Raw genomic sequence first — 24,515 nt, forward strand, 5'->3', positions numbered from 1 at the left:
GAACTATGAAGAGGTTGAAACTAAGGAGCTATATGATCAGATTTTTAGAAAAATCCCTCTGATGGTCAGTATGGATAAAGGATTAGAGAAAATCAGGAAAATTAGTTAGGAAGCAATCACATTGACATGGATTTAAAAAGCAGCAATGGAGAAATGAGATTTGAGAGAGATTGTAGAGAACATTTGCAAGATTTCATGATGGGTTGGCTATAACTTTGAAGGACTGACTGACTGGTGGAGTCATGGTGAATGCCTCTCATATTTCTTTCTTGCAAAAGCCCAGCATAAGTGGACACTTAGAGAATTGATAATACTGAAAGCTCTATAATTGAAGCCTAGTGCAAAGAAGGCTTAGCAAGAGGTCCAGAAGTCTAAATCATTAGCTCAGAGAGGTATGTGGTATGAGATCTAGTGGTATGAGCATGGAGGTAGAAACAGATTCTCCAGTTCAAACCTTGCAGCTATATGACTTTGGACCAGTTACTATATATTTTGATACCTCAGTTTCTACATATATAAAATGGAAATGCTAATAATACCATCTCTACCCCATGAGGATTAGATGAGTTAATACATGTAAAGTATTTAGAACAGTTCTTGACACATGGTAAGTGCTTAATAAGTGTTGGCTAGCATTATTTGATGCTTTTAAATGAATGAATGAATGGCGTCTACCTGTCTTGTTTTCCTAGTACTCTCATTCTGTGTATGCTCCAGACAAACAAAATGCTTAGCTAATGTATGCCCTCCGCTTTCCTATCTCTAGGCCTGTGCTTATCAAATTCCCTTGTTCTGAAATACCCTTCTTACACCATACCACAGGTACTTCAAGGTACAGCAGAAGGATTTCCTTACCTATGAAGCCTACTTAATTTCACCCTTCTTACTCTCTCTAGCCATAAATGAACACTCTCCTTTTAGCTCCCAGAGTATTGGAGCTCACTACACTGGACCAGTACCACCATGTTTATGTCTGTCTCCTTTGCTATGCCATCAACTGCCTATGTGTCTTTCACCCAACAGACCTAGAATAAGAACCTGCTCTATGCTGGCCCTGTACCCAGAAGGAATCCAGTAAACTTTAGGTGAATTGGGCACCTTAAGGATAAAACCTAAGCTATTCAGCTCTACAAGCCTCCAAATTGTGTGTTGTCTTTGCAGATTCATAGGCAAACACTCCCCTACCTTATTCCATTCTTACTTCCCTATATTCCAGTAATATCTGCTTGTTCTTGATATGTCCAAGCCTACTTCTCATTCTCTTCCTTGCCTTTCTCCATGCTCTTGCTTCTACTGGGAATATCTCTTCTGCATCCTCTTTCTTCTCTTGGTCCAATGCCACACCCCTTTGCAAGACTCAGCTCAGGTTGTCACCTCCACTAAGAAGCCTGTCCTGAAGCCAGGCCCCTCTTCTGCTCCTAAAACTCCGCCATTCATTCTCTCTGTTGAACTTCAATCACTCCTTGAAGTCATTGTTTGAGTCTGCTATGGTCTCCTCAACCAAACTGAAGCCCTATGAGTATAGGAAGTGTTTCTCATTCATTTATGACCCTAGTATAGGGTCTAGCACACACGAGATGTTTCAGAAATGTATTTTTAAACTGAATGGCATCCATTGTTAACTTCTTAAGATAATAAAGCTGAAGGAAAGAAGAGTGCTGTAGACACCCATGTTGAGGACTTACCCACAAAGTCTTCCATCATCTGAGGGCTGTGGTGGGGGGAGGGTGCCAAGCGCAGCAGCTCCTCACCTCGGGGGACAGTTGGATAGTTGATGGCCTGCACATAGATGCCATGCTTGGAGAGCAGGAGATCACAGATCCTGCTGTTCAGCAATGCATCACCCACCTGGACCCAGGAGAAAAGCTTGTCAGTATCTGCTCCCCTGGCCCCACTATTGCTAGCTCTATTAAGTAGGTGGAGGGAATCAGATCAAGGAACTCCACTGAACTTGGGGGCATATATTTTCATAAGCATCTTAGCCAGTGGCAGGTCTAGAATCTCTTATCAGGGAGTTGCTCAGTGGCAGCAATCTGACTTAAGATACATGCATCCCAATGTTCACAACAGCACTACTTACAATAGCCAAGATATGGAAACAATTCAAGTTCCTATCAACACATAATTGGCTTAAGAACATGTGGGGTGTGTATGTATGTATATGCACATATATACATATGTGCATACATGCATAAAATTGAATATTAGCCACAAAGAAGTGAAATATTTTCATTTGTGGAAACATGGATGGACCTAGAGAATATTATACTAAGTGAAGTGAGTCAGAAAGAGAAAGACAAATATATCACTTATATGTGGAATCTTAAAAAAATAATACAAATGAATCTATAACCAAAACAGAAACATACTCATAGAAAACAAACTTATGGATGCCTAAGGGGAAAGAGGGGCTTCCCAGGTGGCTCAGTGGTAAAGAATCTGCCTGCTAATACTGGAGACTTGGGTTTGATCACTGTGTTGGGAAGATTCCCTGGAGAAGGAAATAACAACCCACTCCAGTATTCTTGCTTGAGAAATCCCATGGATAGAGAAGTCTACACCAGTCTATGGTCTATGGAGTTGCAAGAGTTGGTTAGACATGACTTTGTGACTAAAAAACAATGAGGTATAAGGGAGGGGTAAATTAAGAGTATGGGAATGATAGGGAGGGAACACAGCCCTGCCAATCAACAGGAAATTGGATTAAAGATTTACTGAGCATGGCCCTACCCATCAGAACAAGACTCCATTTCCCCCTCAGTCAGTCTCTCCCATCAGGAAGCTTCCATAAGCCTCTTATACTTCTCCATCAGAGGGCAGACAGCATGAAAACCACAATCACAGAAAATTAACTAATCTGATCACATGAATCACAGCCTTGTCTAACTCAATGAAACCATGAGCCATGCTGTGTAGGGCCACCCAAGACGTACGGGTCATTGTGGAGAGTTCTGACAAAACATGGTCCACTGGAGAAGGGAATGGCAAACCACTTCAGTATTCTTGCCTTGAAAACCCCATGAACAGTAGGAAAAGGCAAAAAAAATAGGACACTGAGGGATGAACTTCCCAGGTCGGTAGGTGCCCAGTATGCTACTAGAGATCAGTGGAGAAACAACTCCAGAAAGAATGAAGAGTTGGAGCCAAAGTGAAAACAACACCCAGTTGTGGATGTGACTGGTGATGGAAGTAAAGTCGAATGCTGTAAACAACAATATTGTATAGGAACCTGGAATGTTAGGTCCATGAATCAAGGCAAATTGGAAGTGGTCAAACAGAAGATGACAAGAGTGAACATCAACATTTTAGGAATCAGCAAACTAAAATGGACTTGAATGGGTGAATTTAACTCAGATGACCATTATATCTACTACTGTGGGCAAGAATCCCTTAGAAGAAGTGGAGTAGCCATCATAGTCAACAAAAGAGCCCAAGATGCAGTACTTGGATGCAATCCCCCAAACAACAGAATGACCTCTGTTCATTTCCAGTGCAAAGCATTCAATATCACAGTAATGCAAGTCTATGCCCCAACCAGTAATGCTGAAGAAGTTGAAGTTGAATGGTTCTATGAAGACCACAAGATCTTCTAGAATTAACACCCCCAAAAGATGTCCTATTCATTATAGGGGACTGGAATGCAAAAGTAGGAAGTCAAGAAACACCGGGAGTAACAGGAAAATTTGGCCTTGGAGGACAGAATGAAGCAGGGCAAAGGCTAACAGACTTTGCCAAGAGAATGCACTGGTCATAGCAAACACCCTCTTCCAACAACACAAGAGAAGACTCCACACATGGACACCACCAGATGGTCAACACCAAAATCAGATTGATTATATTCTTTGTAGCCAAAGATGGAGAAGCTCTTTATAGTAAGCAAAAACAAGACCAGGAGCTGACTGTGGCTCAGATCATGAACTCCTTATTGGCAAATTCAGACTTATATGGAAGAAAGTGGGGAAAACCACTAGACTATTCAAGTATGACCTAAATCAAATCCCTTACAATTATACATTGGAGGTGAGAAATAGATTCAAGGTATTAGATCTGATAGACGGAGTGCCTGAAGAACTATGGATAGAGCTTCGTGACATTGTACAGGAGACAGAGATCAAGACCATCCCCAAGAAAAAGAAATTCAAACAGGCAAAATGGTTGTCTGAGGAGGCCTTACAAATAGCTGTGAAAAGAAGAGATGTGGAAGGCAAAGGAAAAAGGAAAGATATACCCATTTGAATGAAGAGTTTCAAAGAATAGCAAGGAGAGAAAAAAAAAAAGCCTTCTTCAGTGATCAATGCAAAGAAATAGAGGAAAACAATAGAATGCGAAAGACTAGAGATCTCTTCAAGAAAATTAGAGATATCAAAGGAATATTTCATGCAAAGATGGGCACAATAAAGGATAGAAATGGTATGGACCTAACAGAAGCAGACGATATTAAGAAGAGGTGGCAAGAATACATAGAAGAAATGTACACGCAGCTGAATTCTACCAAAAATTTCGAGAAGAGCTAACATCTATCTTACTCAAACTCTTCCAGAAAATTGCAGAGGAAGGTAGACTTCCAAACTCATTCCATGAGGCCACCATCACCCTAATACCAAAACCTGACAAAGATGCCACAAAAAAAGAAAACTACAGGCCAATATCACTGATGAACATAGATGCAAAAATCCTTAACAAAATTCTAGCAATCAGAATCCAACAACACATTAAAAAGATCATACACCATGACCAAGTGGGCTTTATCCCAGGGATGCAAGGATTCTTCAATATCCGCAAATCAATCAATGTAATTCACCACATTAACAAATGGAAAAATGAAAGCCATATGATTATCTCAATAGATGCAGAGAAAGCCTTTGACAAAATTCAACATCCATTTATGATAAAAACTCTTCACAAAGCAGGAATAGAAGGAACATACCTCAACATAATAAAAGCTATATATGACAAACCCACAGCAAACATTATCCTTAATAGTGAAAAATTGAAAGCATTTCCCCTAAAGTCAGGAACAAGACAACAGTGCCCACTTTCACCACTACTGTTCAACATAGCTCTGGAAGTTTTGGCCACAGCAATCAGAGCAGAAAAAGAAATAAAAGAAATCCAAATTGGAAAAGAAGAAGTAAAACTCTCACTGTTTGCAGATGACATGATCCTCTACATAGAAAACCCTAAAGACTTCACCAGAAAATTACTAGAGCTCATCAATGAATATAGTAAAGTTGCAGGATATAAAATCAACACTCAGAAATCCCTTGCATTCCTATACACTAATAATGAGAAAGTAGAAAAAAAAATTAAGGAAACAATTCCATTCACCATTGCAACGAAAAGAATAAAATACTTAGGAATATACCTACCTAAAGAAACTAAAGACCTATATATAGAAAACTATAAAACACTGATGAAAAAAATCAAAGAGGACACTAAGAGATGGAAAAATATACCATGTTCATGGCTGGAAGAATCAATATAGTGAAAATGTGTATACTCCCCAAAGCAATCTACAGATTCAATGCAATCCCTATCAAGCTACCAGCGGTATTTTTCACAGAAATAGAACAAATAATTTCAAGATTTGTATGGAAATACAAAAAACCTCGAATAGCCAAAGCAATCTTGAGAAAGAAGAAAGGAACTGGAGGGATCAACCTGCCAGACTTCAGGCTCTACTACAAAGCCACAGTCATTAAGACAGTATGGTACTGGCACAAAGACAGAAATATAGATCAATGGAACAAAATAGAAAGCCCAGAGATAAATCCACACATCTATGGACACCTTATCTTCGACAAAGGAGGCAAGAATATACAATGGAGTAAAGACAATCTCTTTAACAAGTGGTGCTGGGAAAACTGGTCAACCACTTGTAAAAGAATGAAACTAGATCACTTTCTAACACCACACACAAAAATAAACTCAAAATGGATTAAAGATCTAAATGTAAGACCAGAAACTATAAAACTCCTAGAGGAGAACATAGGCAAAACATTCTCCGACGTAAATTACAGCAGGATCCTCTATGATCTACCTCCCAGAATACTGGAAATAAAAGCAAAAATAAACAAATGGGATCTAATTAAAATTAAAAACTTCTGCACAACAAAGGAAACTATAAGCAAGGTGAAAAGACAGCCTTCGGATTGGGAGAAAATAATAGCAAATGAAGCAACTGACAAACAACTAATCTCAAAAATATACAAGCAACTTATGCAGCTCAATTCCAGAAAAATAAACGACCCATAAAAAAAATGGGCCAAAGAACTAAATAGGCATTTCTCCAAAGAAAACATACGGATGACTAACAAACACATGAAAAGATGCTCAACATCACTCATTATCAGAGAAATGCAAATTAAGACCACAATGAGGTACCATTTCACACCAGTCAGAATGGCTGCAATCCAAAAGGCCAAGGGCAATAAATGCTGGAGAGGATGTGGAGAAAAGGGAACCCTCTTACACTGCTGGTGGGAATGCAAACTAGTACAGCCACTATGGAAAACAGTGTGGAGATTCCTTAAAAAATTGCAAATAGAGCTGCCTTATGACCCAGCAACCCCACTGCTGGGCATACACACCAGGAAACCAGAATTGAAAGAGACACATGTACCCCAATGTTCATCGCAGCACTGTTTATAATAGCCAGGACATGGAAGCAACCTAGATGTCCATCAGCAGATGAATGGATAAGAAAGCTGTGGTACATATACACAATGGAGTATTACTCAGCCATTAAAAAGAATACATTTGAATCAATGCTAATGAGGTGGATGAAACTAGAGCCGATTATACAGAGTGAAGTAAGGCAGAAAGAAAAACACCAATACAGTATACTGACACATATATACGGAATTTAGAAAGATGGTAATGATGACCCTGTATGCGAGACAGCAAAAGAGACACAGATGTATAGAACAGACTTTTGGACTCTGTGTGAGAGGGGGAGGGTGGGATGATTTGGGAGAATGGCATTGAAACATGTGTACTATCATGTAAGAAACAAAGTTGCCAGTCTATGTTCGATACAGGATACAGGATGCTTGGGGCTGGTGCATGGAGGTGATCCAGAGAGATGATATGGGGTGGGAGGTGGGAGGGGGATTCAGGATTGGGAGCTTGTATACACCCGTGGTGGATTCATGTCAATGTATGGCAAAACCAATACAGTATTGTAAAGTAAAATAAAGTAAAGATAAAATTTAAAAAAAAAAAAGAAGAAGAACTGTACAAAAAAGATCCTCACAACTCAGATAATCACTTCACAACCCAGATCACTCTCCTGGAGCCAGATATCCTGGAATGTGAAGTCAAGTGGGCTTAGGACGCATCACTATGAACAAAGCTAGTGAAGGTGATGGAATTCCAGTTGAGCTATTTCAAATCCTAAAAGATGATGCTGTGAAACTGCTGCACTTACTATGTCAGCAAATTTGGAAAACTCAGCAGTGGCCACAGGACTGGAAAAGGACAGTTTTCATTCCAATCCCCCCAAAAAGCATTGCTAAATGCTCATACTACTGCACAATTGCACTTATCTCACACACTAAAAAAGTAATGCTCAAAATTCTCCAAGCCAGGTTTCAGCAATACATGAACCATGAACTTAACAGATGTTCAAGCTGAATTTAGAAAAGGCAGAGGAACCAGAGATCAAATTGCCAACATCTCTTGGATCATTGAAAAAATGAGACAGTTCCAGAAAAACTTCTTCTGCTTTATTGGTTACACCAAAGCCTTTGTGTGGATCACAACAAACTGTGGAAAATTCTTCAAGAGATGTGAAAAGCGGATTACCTAACCTGCTTTCTGAGAAATCTGTATGCAGTTTAAGAAGCAACAGTTAGAACTAGACATGGAATAACAGACTGGCTGCAAATCAGGAAAGGAGCAAGTCAAGACTGTATAAATGCTGGGCTGGATGAAGAACAAGCTGGAATCAAGATTGCCAGGAGAAATATCAGTCACCTCAGATATACAGATGGCACAACCTTATGGCAGAAAACAAAGAAGAACTAAAGAGGTTCTTGATGAAAGAGGAGAGTGAAAAATTTGGCTTAAAGCTCAACTTTCAGAAAACGAAGATCATGACATCTGGTCCCATCACTTCATGGCAAATAGATGAGGAAACAATGGAAACAGTGACAGACTTTAAAAATAAAGCCCCTAAAAATAGGGGCTCCAAAATTGCTGCAGATGGTGACTGCAGCCATGAAATTAAAAGATGCTTGCTCCTTGGAAGAAAAGCTGTGACCAACCTAGACAGCATGTTAAAAAGCAGAGAGATCACTTTGCCAATAAATAAATAAAGATCTGTCTTGTCAAAGCTTTGGTTTTTCCAGTAGTCATGAATGAATGTGAGAGTTGGACTATAAAGAAAGCTGAGTGCCAAAGAGTTGATGCTTTCAAACTGTGGTGTTGGGGAAGACTCTTGAGAGTCTTTTGGACAGCAAGGAGATCCGACCAGGTCATCCTAGAGGAAATCAGTCCTGAATATTCATTGGAAGAACTGATGCTGAACTTGAAACTCCAATACTTTGGCCACCTGACGCAAAGAACTGAGTCATTTGAAAAGACTCTGATGCTGGGAAAGATTGAAGGTGGGAATAGAAGTGGATGACAGAGGATGAGATGGTTGGATGGCATCACCACTCAATGGACATGAGTTTGAGTAAGCTCCAGGAATTGGTGATGGATAGGGAAGCCTGGTGTGCTGCAGTCCATGGAGTAGCAAAGAGTTGGACACTACTGAGTGACTGAACTGAACTGAACTGAACTGATGGGATTAACAGATAAAAGTTACTACCCATAAAATAGATAAGCAACAAGGATTTACTATATAATACAGTGAACTAATGGGAAATAATCTGAAAAAAAAAATATGTAGCTGAATCACTTTGTTGTACACTTGAAACTAACACAATATTGTAAGTCAACTATATGCTGTACTGTGCTTATTAGCTCAGTTTTGTCCAGTTCTTTGTGACCCCGTGTGCTGTAGCCCGCCAGGCTCCTCTGACCATTGGGATTCTCCAGGCAACACTACTGGAGAGGGTTGCCATGCCCTCCTCCAGGGGATCTTCCCAATTCAGGGACTGAACGCAGGTCTCCCTCATTGCACCCATATTCTTTACCATCTAAGCCACCAGAGAAGTCCAAGAATGCTGGAGTGGGTAGCTTATCCCTTCTCTAGGGGAACTTTCCAGACCCAGCAATTGAACTGGGGTCTCCTGCAGTGGAGGTATCTTCTTTACTAGCTGAGCTACCAGAAAAGCCCCAAGTCAGCTATACTTCAATTTGAAAATTGAAGGGGGTAGAAGTGCTTCTAGGGACCTTGTCTTGAAGCTGTTTGCAGAAGAAGCATACTTAGCTAGTATGTTAATTTAGGGTAGTTCTGAGTAAGAAGATAAAACCCCAAGCAACTTCTGGGGTGTTGTCACTGGGTTAATTAAACATATTTGCAAAAGTAGTCTTTCTAAGGAACCCTGAATTAGCCCAAGGAACAGTACAGTCTACTAAGCATGAGATAATAGCTAATGTTAAAAAAGAAAAAGACTAGTTAATCCAGAATGAGTGATAATTTTCCAAAAGGGAAAGAAAACTGATGACAAGGAGGTTGGTTAACAAGGAAACAGTTGACAGGAACAGGTTTCAGTTTGCTGGATGCGGGAAGGCTCCCAGGAGAGAAGACAATGGGCAATGTAGGACTCTCACCCGAATTGGGATGATGTGGCTGGGGCAAGGGATGACAGGAAGACCCCTGTCCATTAGTAGCTGACGCATGTGCTTGACATTGCGTTGGTGGGCCCTCCTAAGGGCTTGGCCCTCCTCTCCTTTAAGCAGTCGCACGGATTCCAGAGCCCCGGAGAGCACCATGGGAGGCAGTGAAGTGGTGAAGATGAAGCCAGCAGCATAGGAACGTACCATGTCCACCAAGTCACGGGTGCTGGCAATGTAGCCACCCACACAGCCAAAGGCTTTGCCTGGAGACAAGAAGGAGAATGAGGAGGTTATGCACAGATCCTATTATCAGCCCCCTGAGGAGCAGGGGTAATTCAAGGCGGTACACTAGAAGCTGGAACTCCAGACTCCCTTATCATCTTTCTTGTCTGTGACAAGCAGACAGAGCTGATAGTTGTGCTGCTTTGAGGTAGGACTTGCAAGCCCTGCCATGTGTAATGACTAGATATGCAGGAGCTGGGTGGGGACCTTCAACTGGTTAGATCCAAAAGTAGAGCTAAATGGAGCTTGGAACTGGGGTGGGGAAGGAGTTTTGATCCACAACTCCACTCACTGAATTGAACTTGGTAATTTGGCCCAGCTCAGGGGTCTTCTCAAAAAATCCTCCCAGACTTTGTCAGCAATTTTGCAGTGGGATGGGAGAGGGAGGAGAGAATCCAAGTGTCTGTAGCCTGGGCCATAAATTCTACCCAAATAGCCTTTGCAACTTTGTGGAGGAGGAAGAAAAAGTTCTTTTAGGGACTTCCTTTCTGGATTGTATATAAGGGTAACCCAAGGGACTCACTTACCAAGAGTTCCAGAGATGATGTCAATCTTGTGCATAATTCCATCACGCTCCCCAATCCCAGCACCCCGGGACCCATACAGTCCTACAGCATGAACTTCATCCACGAAGGTCAGAGCCCCATACTGATGGGCCACATCACACAATTCCTCAAGGGGACAGATGGCACCTGAGCAAAGCCATGAATAGAGGTAGATCATAACCCTTCTCCAGCTCCATCTCCAGCATGGAATTTGTGGCACATAACAACTATAGGTTGGGAAAGGGGGAGGGTGTGCACCCTTAGTTGGGACTATGCCAGACTTCTTCATAAGTGTCTATTGAGTTCACCCTACTCCCACCCAAGTTGTGTGTGTGTGCATTTCCCCCAGCCTGTGATTAAGGCTTACTTTTCTGTCTTTCTATTTACTTCATTTTGATAATATCTGTCCTCTTGCTTATGCTATTTGCCAGCCTCTCTCTGCCTTTTTCCCCTCTACAAGTCTGTGTATTTCCATCAAGTATTGGCACTAGCCTATATGATGCCTTTGTTTAAATAAATTAAAAAACTTCTCCTTTTGCTCCAAGTCAATGTTTTCAGATCTCACTCACCCTCTCTGCCAAGTGTTGTTGTCAGCTGTGTCAATATCGTTTTTTCACTGGTCTTCCATATTTCTGTGTTTATGACTTTTTGCCACTCTCTTTTTATAACTCTTTCCAACTTTGTTTCTGTGTCTCTGTTTTCTATCTCTGTCTTTGTTTTTCTGTCTCCTCTCCCCACTTCCTCTGTGTCTTTGTTAGTGTCTCTGTCCCTCCTTCCCTCACTCACCTTCTTCTCTCTCTTCTGTTCTCTCTTTCTTATTATTTGTATCCCTTCTTGTGTACCTTTCTGACTTTGGACTTTTTTCTCTGTATCTTTGCCTCTTTCTGAGTTTTTTTTTTTGGCCTCTGTTTCAGTCTTTTCTGTCTCTGTGGGAAATATTTCTTTCTCATCCTGTCAATGTTGTTACCTGAGGGTACCCTCCCATAGACTCAGGCTCAATGTATTGAATGAAAGTGAATTAGAAGTAATCTGTATGTTCCTATATATTTTCCATGCAGATTTACCATTTTCCCCTGTTATTCTATGCTGATAATTGTTTATAAGGTCTTCAAATGTCTGTGAATTTCATGCACAGATTTTGTGACCACTCTACATATACAAGAACCCATACATCTGTCATTCCCCATTCCTGGAAACTGATGGTGTAGGGAAGTGGAATACAACAAAAACTTCTTCATGTGGGAACAGGGACTCCAGGCTAGGATTAAAGTTTGTGAGCAACTGATGGGACAACAGGAGGGGAGAAAACCACAAGAGTTGGAGTCCAAGACTAAGAGGACAGTGTAATGGTTCAAGCATAATTTCAATGGGAGGAATTCAGCCCTAAATTGACAGTTTCAGCAGGGTTTCCACCATTCACTAAATAAAGAACCATTCATTTGCAAATGTAAGGAAGTAGAATAGTCCCAACATTCATTATTTCTGGTTTTCACTACAGAAATAATGATTTAGAGTAGTCTCAGTGGTAGAAATATGATCATTACTGGTTGTGGAAATTTGGACGAGGGCATAACAAGTTTTTATATATATTCACTCACTTAAATACTCTCAGCTACTCTATTAATTATCATCTCAAATTTTAAAGATAAGGCAATTGAGACACAGCAATTAAGAAACTTGTCCAAGCTAGTAAGTTGTAATGCTGAGATTTGAACATGGATAGTTTGGTTCAACAGCTTGTGCATCACAATTGCTTGATGGGATGGCACTTACACTGGCTAAATCTGAGAGTACAGTGGACTCTCCTTTGTTTCACTTGGAAAAGTGACACATTGAAATGAATTGAGGATCTCTTCGCTTTAATAAACCCAGAAGATTATGCCTAAAATAGACGATTTCTGCCTAAGAGGGGCAACAATACAATGATTTGAGCATTGTTTCCGTTGGGGAAAGGAAAGAGGTAGGATGATCAAGGTGACTTATTTCTAGTTAGATCGTGATAAATAGAATGTCTTCCATCATCTCTTTCAAGCAGATATTTTACCTTGAGGAAAGCTGAAGTTCAGAGAGTTAAAGAGTTACCCAAGGTCTCTGAGCTGGTAAATGCTAGAGGTAGGATTTGAACCAAGATCTGACTTGAAAACCTGTTTTGATTCCAGTGCTACATATTGGACCCTAAAAAATCTCCCAGGTACTGATTTGTGAAAATTTATGCTGCAGGAACCAGACACTGGGATGATTGATCTGCACATCATTTCTAATGGAAGGAGCATTGTATGAAGCAATTGGACTCATACATCTTAGGGGTTCAGATACACACTTTGGCACCAGTTTACTGAACCAGCCAAGGTAACTTGGGTACTGTCTCTGCACTTTAGTTTCTTAACCTTTGAAATCAGTGTAATAGCTGTCTCCATCCTTTGGCATTTACTGTCTATGTGACCTTGGGCAAATCACTTCACTTCTTGGTGTCTCAGTTTCCTCATATAAATAGAAATAATAGCACTTACCTCAGAATTGTTGTAAAGATTAAGTGAAGTAATACATGTGAAATTGTTGTAAAGATTAAGTGAAGTAATACATGTGAAATACTAATAATTTTGCTTGGTACATAATAAACATTCTATAAATGTTAACTATTATCATTATCATCATAGTTTTTGTGAGACCAATGTTAGTAAACATACACTCACACATACGCTTACCATCCATGGAGTGAACAGTCTCAAAGGCCACAATTTTGGGTGTCTCAGGGTTGGACTTCTTCAGAAGTTTCTTCAGGTGGTCAGGGTCATTGTGCCTGAAGACAAACTTGGCAGCTCCACTATTGCGGATACCTTGGATCATGGAAGCATGGTTGCCTGCATCTGAGTAAATCTCGCACCCTGAAGAACCGGATGCATAATGCTTAAGCTTCTATCCCAGTATTCACATTTCAACTTCAAGACTGACTTGGCAGGAGCAAAGAGTTAATCCTTTCCTCCATATGAAGCCTCTGCTCAGCTTCTCCCATCTCCGGAAGACTTTGTAACACCTCTTCCTCTCTTGGAAGAACTCTTCTGCCCTGAAATTCTGATCACTACACTCTTCTATCCAGGCATTTTAACCCTGGCTTGGACTTTGATTCTCGGGGTGGAAGAAATTTAAATTTCCCAAGAACGCTCTAGAGTTTCCTGAGAACAGGGCTTACGTTCCTATTCCTAGACACCAAGATTAAGCCTTAGAAAGGGGTTTATCCCAGGGAATGTTTGTTAACTTGAACTGATGATATATTCTTCCTGATTTAGATGAAACCCCACCTTTTCCAGATAGTATACCTCTGCTCATAGTTACATGGAGATACTTAGACTTTCACAGTTTGAATCATAACCTCATTACAAGTCAGAGCTAGAAGGGCAATTGGTGACCATGGAATCTAGTCACTTTAATGTACAAGTGAGGAAGCTAAGTCTAAAGAAGGGGAGACTTTTGTCTAGGACCTGAGGAATCCAGGGCTTTTTCCTGGACAATGGTGGGAGAACAAGTAGAGGTGGGAAATTGGTGGATGGAATTGATCCCTGGGCCCCTAAACTTGCACTGACATCAAGGAACTGTGGCCTTATATTAGAGTAAGGGATCACTTCTACCTGTGGAAATCAGGCATGACTTCCCAGAGAACCTGCTGTGAAAGATAAGTAGACTGGAATTTTCTTGGGAGCAGGGAACACAGCTTTTTGTCTTTCTGTTTCTGGTACCCAGATTAAGGATAAGTGTACAGGAGATGTTAAGCAAACCTTTTTTGAATGAATGGATTAAAAAAACAGAATTACTGAATTTTAAGTGAGTGAATGAAAATATGAATTAGTATATTATTGAATAAAAAATGTGAGGAGAGGTGTCAACAGATGAGCTTGAAGAAGTAGGTCGAGGCCAGATTATTGAAGGCTTTAGAAGGCATGATAAAGAGAAGGGCAGTGGGAATCTATCAAAGGGTTTGGGGCAGAGGAATAACAAAGATGGGCTTTTATTTTTTAAATATCATCTTGTTCTTGTGAAGAATATGTTGTAGGAAGGCAAAGGTGAAATCAGGAAAATGATGTTGATCTTAGGATGTTGGCAGAGGAAATGAAAAGAAGTTGAATTCTAATGGCTGAAGGAGTTTACTGAAGACATTTCCAAAGATATTGGCTTGAGTTGGGGTTATGTGTGGTCTTGAAAAAAGTTTTTAAGAAGCAGTAGAGATGTTTATAGTGTGCTGAAATTTTTTCAAGAAGTGAGGAAATGGGTAGCAAGTGTGGAGACTTTTCTCAAGCAGTTTGCCTGTTATAAGGAGGGGACAGAATGGCAGTAACTAGAGAGTGAAGAGGAAAAAAAATTTTTTTTGAGATGCAAGAGACTTAAACATGTTTAAAGAGCAGGAGAGGCTAAAGATACAGGAGAGAGAGAGGGAACTCATAGATCAAGATTCCTGATGAGGTAAAGGACACACAGAACACTGATGTAAGAATTAGTCTACAAGAAAAATGGCACCTCTTCTACTGTGACAGGAGATAAGGAATGAAAAGAGGCCATGTGAGAATGCTCATGAGTTTATAGGTAGTTTGAGGCAAGAAGTTGAAGACATTGCTGCCTAGAGTCTTCTGTTTTCTGTGTGGTAGGAGATGAAGTAATCTGCTGTGGGTGGAGGTGAGGTGGAGGTGTAAAAAAGCTGAAGAGAATAGGGTTTGGCAAAATTTCCTTGGAGACTTGGAGGGCTGACTATGGAAACAGGATTGCCAGAAAGCATAGAAGACAGTAGAGGTTGAGGACCATGAATTATTAGTGGCTCCCATCTAGGTAATTATGTAATACCAGTATTGACATAGAGAAGGTGGAGAGTTGCATTTATCTGGGATTGGGTTATGATGGAAGAATTGATAGGCATATGAGTTGAGGACATTACTGGTTAGAGGATGGGAGAGTGGGAAGATGGGATTCAGATGAGATCTGGTGTACAAGTGAAGAGATTAGCTTTAGGCAGGAGAGAGAATGAAAAAGGGTAGATGAACAGTGAGATAAATTTGTGGGTTTAGTGGCTATAAGTTAAAGGACCTCTTGTTTGGTGGCTTCTGTTTTATTTGTGTTGTAAGATGTGAGATTATTTGCTAAGATTGAAGGAGGAGGTAGCCACAGGTTTTAGAAGGGGAAAGAAAGTTTGAAAAAGCTGATATAGGGATATAAAAGGACTATTTATAAGTGTTGAGTGCAATTGAGTTGGGAAATGATAAATTTATGATATCACCCTTCAGTGAGGTTAGGATATAGTCATCCAGTGTTGAGGGTATGCAGGATGGGTAAGGACAAAGGGCAATTGGAGCAAGTGAACTCAGAAGACAGGGAAGGGCTGATGGAGACAGTAAGCCTGGATGCAGGATACTAGCCCTGAACAAAGTTTTGGCTCTGGGCTTACCTGGCAAGATCTTGGCCAAGGTGAAGAGAGTGGAGTCATTGGCCACAAAGCAGGAAGAGAAGAGCAGGGCTGAGTCCTTCTGGTGCAGCTCAGCCAGCTCTTGCTCCAGCTCAACATGGAACTTACTGGTACCCGAGATGTTGCGGGTGCCACCAGCTCCAGCTCCATGGCGCTGCAGGATCTCTCTGGCCAGGAGAAAACAGGGGAAGCAAGAAGAAACTCTTGTCAGATACTGAGAAACTGTAGATTTCTCTTCCTTGATAGGGGTCAATATTAACTTAGTGATTCTCTGAGTTGTGTCCTATATGACAAAGTAGAGGTCGGTATGGGGGCAATGAGGAGAAATGGACCTTCCTTCTTAGGATGAAAGCACTCAGGGAGAGAAGGAGAAGCTAGATTGGTCTTGATTAGCTTGGAAGATCTTTTAGAGAAGGTTGCACACCATCTCTGGTAATACTCATTCTGTAGCCAGAGTAAGAACTCATGGAGGGTGCAACTTGTTCGATTTCTCATCCTATCCTTTATAGCACTGGACACCAAAGAGTTTGGAAAACTAGGCTTGTTGACTTAGTTCCTGTCCAAGGATTAGATTTGTTGAAAGACCTTAAGACAAAAGGGATGTTGGGTGGAACCCAGGTTTCCACCGTCAGCTCTGCCTTTTCCTTCTATGTGTGGCTTTGGCTCTTATCTGGATATCTCCCTGTGGGCTCATCATGGCTCAGACCCTACTACTCACTGTGTGGCTTGCAAGACCCGAGGGTGCCGGCTCATGCCCAGGTAGTCATTACTGCACCAGACAGACACATCCTTTGAGGTCACAGATGCCTCAAAGAAGTGTTCAGCAAAGGGGTATGCATCAGCCCAGCGATTCACAGTCTTGAAAACACGATAGGTGTGGTCCTGTTTCTTCTCCATGATTTTGTCCCTAAAAAACTGGTCATAACCAAAGACATGGTCTCCTGTGGGAGTAGAGATGGGGATGAAAAGAATTTATTTTAAATTACTTCCTGGCTAGTCCATATTTTATTTAATGCAATTGATTTGTAGTTCTCCAGTTCTCTTTCCATTTATTCATTTATTTGATGAGTCATTAACATACTGGGTCACATTAGTGCTCTATTATTTAATTCAACCATCCCTTTGCTTACTCACTGACTCATTCACTTGTTATACATTCACTCAGGCCTCCTACCCCTTGCATGGCCTCATCTCTTTTCCCAAGGTTAGTATGACACCCTCCTCCCAGAAGTACCACCTCAAGTTTCAGTGGGAAGAGTGTTGATGGGTCTAGTTGTAGCCATAGTTCTGCTACTTCCTAGTTGTGTAATATTGGCAAGTCATGAATCCCCTTAGTCTTAATTTTCTCACCTATAAAATGGGACTAACAATATCTTCATCACAGAATTATGACCATCTGATGACAAATAGAATGTAATACATCCAAGCCAATATCTGGCATATAGTACTATTATTGTGACTATTGTAATATAGTAGTATAGTAGTAGTAGTAAGAATAATAATTTTAAATAATATTATTGTAGCCAACATTTAATAAGTGCCTATTACATGTAATACCTTCTCTTAGTAACTTTATAGATATTATTTCATTTATTCTTTATAATAATCCTATGTGGAAAGTTCTATTAGCATCTCCATTTTACCGATGAGGAAGAGTCTACTTCTTTAACCACTACAAAATGGAGCAACCTTATTTTTAGAATTGAAATATAATGTATGCCACCAGGCTTGTTAAACTCCAGAACTCTATCCACGAGACAGAAATCATGATTGTTGCAGATGGTAACTTATATGGCAGGAGTGTACACTAGTAATATCTTTGCTGTAGGGATGTTTGGAAATATGTACCAAGAGTTTTTTAAATGCACATGCTGACATACCTAGGGAAATATTTGCAGCATGTTTAGCATAAAACTTGATATCCAGAATTTATGTTTTAGAAACTCTGAAAATTACTATGTAAAATTTTGACCCAATAGAAAAGTGGGCAAAGAATATAACCAGACCATTCAATAAATGTAGTAAAAAGATGCTTAATCAGGGAAAGTCAACAGCAAAACCAGTTTTCACTCATCAAATTGATAAAGATTTAAAAGTTTGATACTATCAAGTGCTGGAGAGTGTGTGAGAATATGGATTCTTTTTGATAATTAGTACACCACTTTGGAGGACCAATTGGCAATATTTATTAATATTGAAAATGTGTACACCTTCACATCCTGAGATTTCCACCTCTTAGTGTCTATTGTAGAGAAACATTTACCTATCTACATGAAGAGGTACATTCAAGGATGTTTGTTGCACCACTGTTTGTAAGAGAAAAAACTGGAAGCAACCCAATTGAGGAATAGCTAACTAGTTTCTAGTATAGCCATATATAGTCTAAGAATACTATATGTTATCTTTGTGGAGATATGTTATCCTATGTGGAAAGTTCTATTAGCAATCTATTACATTTATATGTATGTAAAACCAACATACAATATAAAGTGGAAGAATACACACAAAAAATTGGTATAATTACATGAAGATGCTTGGTTGATTAAATGATGTTGCATTCATGCTACAGGACACATTTCAATCATTTATAATTATTATCCAGCTCTATGTTTAGGGACATGGAATAATGCTCATGACATATTGTTAAATGAACAAAGAACAACAGTAAACTCGAGGTGGAATGAGATCACATTTCTAATAAAAACATGTATGTGCAGGGAAGTGTAGTTTTGTATGTGTGTGTTTAGTCACAGGAAAATATCTGGAAAAAATAAGAAAATTAATGGTGGATGGTGGAGCTCTGATTTAAATTTCCCTTTTTATATTCATTTTGTATTGGGAAAATAAAATAAATTCTGTCATGAAAAATTATTATAAACACACACAAGACAAGGGGAAGAGTTCTCTGTGAAGGATGAGTGTTTCTGAGGGAAGCATGGAGAAAAAATGATAGGAATACATCTAATATTTAATGAAGCTTCATAACAAGTTAGAGGCACTTCTGTAAGTGTAATTTTATTTTCTTCCTGTAATAACTTGTTGAGGTATTAAAATCTCACTTCAAGGAAATGACTTACTTTCCAAAGCATGCAGATCCAGCAAGTGTCAGCATTAAAATTTAAACTCAGACTCCCTTGGGCTCTAAAGTGATTCTTTGCCATTTCCTCTGCTGTGTCAGTGCACAGCATTTCAGCATTCCTTCCATATTCCTACCCCCTTTTACTTCCATCTCAGCAAACTCACCAGCCATGTTGTTCTGAATCAGGTGTGTGACCTTCTCTGAATTTTTCTCTGGTTCTTGGGGACTGGAGAATGGCTTCCTCAGGCTGGTTGAGGCCAGAGAGATGGGCAAGTCTGAGACGGAGTGTGGGATCCATTGGCCATGAAAAGAGGGAGGGGAGGGAAAAAAAGCATGTGCTGTCCTCTTTAAACTGAATACAACATATATAAATTCAAGGTTAGGAAGTAGAGAAGCCTTGTACAGAGAGAAGAAATATTCTGAAAAGTAAGCTTTTTCTCATCTCCCCAATTGGAGACTTATATGTCATGAAACCATCCGTAAGGTGAATTACACTTTTCTTCACTAGGACTTTCCCTTGGGTGAGATAACTGGAACAGCAATGCTGAGTCTTACACTTGGAAGGTAAATGCAGGATAGTGTCCCTTAATCTTCTTTTCTGAAAGTCATTAGAATTCAATTTTGAAAATTTTACTCTTAATTATATTCCACAAAGTTCTGTGAAAGATGTTGACAGTATAGCCAACTCTCAAGTGTGATTATCTTAAATGTTTTGCACCAATTGAATTGACCTGACCTCAATACTCATCTAAAGAATGTACCTACTTCCAAAACTTACTCTTTCATGCAAATCCAGACTGTCATAGAGTAGTGTTGCTTATATGTGGGAGCCCAGCCTGTTGGAATCCATTTAGTCCCTTGGGAGACAGCAGGTAGGAGCTCATTTTAGACTAATAGCTAAAAGTTATAGAAGCATGCATATGTGTTGGGGAGGGTGAATTTCAGTGCACCGTTTAAGCTATTGCCTACCGTGGTTCTCCTAGAAAAGACTGGACTTCCATCATGGAATGTGTACCAGTTGCCTTTGGATTAGCCTAGCTCAGGACCATGATAAAATGAAATCAAGCATTAAGTGTAGATGTTAGATGAGGTGGAACTTAACTCCAACCTGTCTTGAAAGTCTTCACATCTTCCTGGACTTCTGGGGCTGCTTTTTGCACAATTTTACTCTTCCCATCCTGGAGTTCCAACAGCATGAAGGGACAGTGGCTCTTGGCCCAAGATGGAGAATCTATGCAAAGAGAGTAAGTGGTAGTGAATTTCTAGCTATAAGTTTCTAGCTGTAAATTTAACAATGGTCACTGAGATGTTCTATAACTAAAAGCTCTATCTCAGGCTATGGTAGAGACACAAAGATGGATGTATCTTGTCCCTGTGCTAAGGGAGTTCCTAAGTTGTTGGGAATGGCACATACTGAAGACACATTATGAACAGTGCTGGGATGGGAAGGAAGACATGGGCTAGAAGAGGGAAGGGACATGACCCAGAATTGGAATTGGACAGGCTGGAAGTCTAGGCAGGCTTCATAGAAGAGATGGTGTCCAAGTTAAGTGTTACATGAGAAGTTTGAGATGCTCTGGAAAGGATAATGGGACAGAGTCATTTAACAGGAGCAAAGACATAGAAACTTAAAATGATAGTTAATCCAGACAATTTTAAGTAGTTTCAGCATGACTGGAGTGTATAGAATGTGAGGGGCACGAGAATGAGACTCTTTTTAGAGATACTGACGTAAGTCAGAAGTGAGGTGTATTTTTAGGCCAGTTTATTATTCATTGACACTTTTCACATGAACCCTCCCAGTTATTAGGTAACAATGACCAGTATGACTTGGAGTTTTATCTCTAAGACCCAGACATTTCCCCCCATTTGTCAGCAGTGACTTCTTACCCCCTCCAGCCTTAGTTGCTTTAAGGTGGATTTGAGAAAAACTTGGTTCTTGGGTGGCCAGAATGGGACAACGTCCAATACCAAACAGGAACTGGTGAGTCTTAATCATCTTGCCCAGGAGGCCTGTGGGGCTCCGGATAAGCACTGGGCAACGCTGTAGCAACATGGCTGCTGTCACCATCTTGAGCCTGAAGTTCTGCATAAGATATGGAAGAGATGAGATTCCACTATGAAGTCCTGGCCAAAAGTCAAGCGTCATTCTTATGTTTGATACTTTGCCTTTAGCTTCTCACCTGATGTTTGCTCCCCTCCCCAGAAATGCCTTTACTGTTATTTCAGAGTAAGAAATTTCCCAATCTTAAAATGTATCAAAGGGGCATCTGAGAGGAAGAAACAATAAACTGATCATTAGATCAAAGAGGTAAAGAAATGAGTTCCCACTGGAGGTGAGAAAGCCTGAATTCTGATTGTTTTAGACTTGACTACTGACCTACTCTGTGATGGTAAGGATCATTGAAGTATGTTGTGTGTGGCAGGATAAGAGTTGACAACCCACCAACCCTTTGATCAACACTTAAGGCTAAGACTCATTCTAAGAATATTGGCCTCAGATAAATGAAGATTCAACCTGCTAATGTACACCGATGCCATTGACCAGAGCTCCTGAGGCTTGGCTAGGGGTCTTTCCTGAGCAGGCCCAGACAGAGAGACAAGCTTGAGGCCACAGGTACCAATTTAAGTAGATTCAGGAAAATAGAATGAAAGGGTACATGTCCCACCAGACTGGTATATTACTATCTTCAGATTTGCTCCTGGATTTTGGAAAAGCACAAATAGAGATGTAGATGAAAACAAGCCCAGCCCCAAGGGATCTGGGAAACATCTATTTGTGAATGAAAGAGGCAGAGGCTAAAACAGATATTCATTGAATATTTTATTCAAATTTATTCAATAAATATTTATTGAATTTAAATAAGTATTTATTGAGCTTATTAAATATTTATTCAATAAATGTTTATTGAATTTGGGAGTAAATTAATGAATGAGCAGGAACTCAGAGGGAAAAGAATATGGAAAGAGTCATAAGAAATGAAAAATTAAGAAAGATAAAAGGCGGAAAGTAATAGAAAACAAAGTGCAATGGTAGTGATGGAGTTAGAACAATAGAAATTGCAGGAGAGAGAAAGATCAAAGTCAGAAGGAAAGGGGACAAGTAGAGATAAGAACAGGAAGAAGAAGACTGATCCAAAAAACAGAGGACAAGAGGATGATGGAAAATAAAGGAGGCAGGGGAAGAGACTGAGATGAGACAAAGAGAATGAAAGAGAAGACAAAAGAGAAGAGAGGAGAGGAAAAGGGTAGAGGAGAAGGATTGAGTAACAGAGCAGAAGAAGAGTTAGAAACAGATAGACAGAAGGACAAAAAAGGGATATGAGGCAAAAATCAAGAAGCATGCAGAAATATACAAAGACTCAGAAAACTGAGAGCAGGAGAGGAGAGAATCCCGCAGGGACAGAGTCAGTCAGCACAAAAGTAAAGGAGAAATTCTATCAGAGACTGGAGATGGAGAAGAACAAAGAATGGTTAGAGGAAGAGGAATTGGCCCTCCCTACTGAGAGAAATGAGAGTGAGACTGAGTGACAGGGTGAAGGGAGTAGAGACAAGATCAAAGGATAGAGACAGAGAGGTGGCTAAGGTGGGTTGGGGGTTGGGATGAGGGAGGAATGAGAGATATAAAAAGAAAAGAAGCTACAGATAGCAAAAGGGAGAAGTAGATTATATGTATCTATGTAAACCTAATGGTGAAAAATGTTAATAACATTACGTGGAAGAAAGAAACATTTTACAAAGTGCTAAGGGGCAGGTTTTAGGACCCATCATCTACACAATAAAAAGGTTATACTGTTTAGATCTTACATCATGTTTTTAATTGGTTGTGACTTGTAATCTAATAGTTCAATAAAAACAGAAGTGAGATAATTGCAAAAAAAAAAAAAAAAAGAAAGAAAGAAAGAAAAAGTACAGCATCCAGCATCAGAGAGTGAGCCAAAATATGGGACTTGATAATGGGGGAAAGATGGAGGAATGTTTGAAGACTAAGGGCCTGCCACCACCAGGAGAGCTACTGAGTAGAACCCAACAACACCTCTACTATTTAAGGCCTTATATTGTGAGGGACAAGTGAGCAGGAGGAGCTCATGCCATGTTGTTATATGGCAATATCCTTCATCTCTTACTGAGCAATACCCCTCCCTTCTAGATCTCACAGAGCAAATGCCCTCCTCCTAACTCACAAAGCAACCTCTTTCCCTTGTTCAATTGCAGAGTATCCTCTGTCCAACTCTCATAGGCTGTCATAAGAGCATAGGTTGGTGTATGGAGTAGGGTATATGGATATTGAAATTGGGAAAAGGCCAAGTGGTATTGAAAAGACTAAATGAAACTCATGTTAAGATTTTGGGAAAATTTCTAAAAGAAAATGTTAGCTTTTCTTATTTCAGTTCCAGCTCTCTAACTCCTTGTTGGACATACTTGGAAAGTTACTTCCCCTCTTTGGGTCTCAGCTTTCATCAGTAGTTAAATTTAAGATATTTATGTCTACCTCATATGGTAGGTAATGAATTGAATTTGATGCCTCCCTCATATCTGGATATGTGAGTTTCCCTTCTCCTGCCTGCCTGCAAAGGCTAAAGTGCTTGGGGCTGAGCCTGCAGACCACAGATAAGGCTTTCAGAGTTTATCACATTTTGGGTCTGACCACTCCCCAAGCTGAGACTAGGGTGTGGGGGAGAAAAGGAGTTCCTTTCTAGAATCATGTCTGAACATCTGGCTGGGGCTGCCCTGGCTACTGGTGGTGAGGGGGGTTGAATGGCCAAGGGAGAGGCAGGCAAAAGAGATGATCAGGTCCCAGGCTCCTGCAAATTCCTTTCCCCAACATTAACAACAATAATGACCACTTTGGGGTATGTAATGTGAAGAAAATACCCCAATATTTAAAGCAAAGTCCAGTCCTGCCTTGGGATGATGGTGAATCCCACCCCCAGAATAAAAGCAGAAGTTCACTACACACATCACTTCTAACAGGCTTTTAGCCATGATATATACTCAAGACCTGGGAAATATAGGCTACTTCTTGGAATTTGTTGGATTATCAAGCTCTTTCAAGCTTCAGTTCCAGTTTCTCTGTTCTGATACTCCTTTCCTGGAATTTGTCCTGTCTCACTCTGCCTGCCCATCTTTATGACCCATAATCTTGTAGTGTAGTTACCTTGGGCTCTTTTTCCTTTCTGTCTTACTACCTATCCTGGGATTGGAGTGAGTAAAATTGAATCAAAGAAGTATTTTAGGCAATTAAGGGTATTAAGAGCACAGCCTGCTAGACTACTTACATTTGAATCCTTGCTGTACTACTCACTAGCCCTGGGGTATTAGAAAACTCATGCTTAAGCTCTACATCTTATAACTTTAAAATATAGATAATAACAAGAATACTCAAATTCACAGGAATGTTGTGAAGATGCAGTAAAATAATCTATATAAATTA

At 40.2% G+C, this 24,515-nt stretch overlaps 1 protein-coding gene across 2 annotated transcripts in view; it reads right to left on the reverse strand.

Annotated features, from left to right (window-relative positions):
- Positions 1–24,515, reverse strand: part of ALAS2 (5'-aminolevulinate synthase 2) — a 29,637-nt gene that overhangs the window by 2,743 nt on the left and 2,379 nt on the right. The window contains exons 2-10 of one of the 2 annotated variants that reach the window (XM_040266060.1): positions 20,972–21,167; positions 20,190–20,312; positions 19,246–19,356; positions 16,721–16,943; positions 15,985–16,169; positions 13,262–13,441; positions 10,539–10,703; positions 9,724–9,992; positions 1,686–1,848 (exon numbers count right to left, since the gene is read on the reverse strand). In XM_040266060.1, the coding sequence (XP_040121994.1) occupies positions 1,686–1,848; positions 9,724–9,992; positions 10,539–10,703; positions 13,262–13,441; positions 15,985–16,169; positions 16,721–16,943; positions 19,246–19,356; positions 20,190–20,312; positions 20,972–21,152 (1,600 nt within the window). In that variant the 5' untranslated portion in view covers positions 21,153–21,167. The remainder of the gene's footprint in view (positions 1–1,685; positions 1,849–9,723; positions 9,993–10,538; positions 10,704–13,261; positions 13,442–15,984; positions 16,170–16,720; positions 16,944–19,245; positions 19,357–20,189; positions 20,313–20,971; positions 21,168–24,515) is intronic. The other variant, XM_040266061.1, reaches the window with a different exon arrangement.

Source organism: Oryx dammah, unplaced genomic scaffold (assembly GCF_014754425.2).
Source record: "Oryx dammah isolate SB20612 unplaced genomic scaffold, SCBI_Odam_1.1 HiC_scaffold_23, whole genome shotgun sequence".
Lineage (NCBI taxonomy): Eukaryota > Metazoa > Chordata > Mammalia > Artiodactyla > Bovidae > Oryx > Oryx dammah.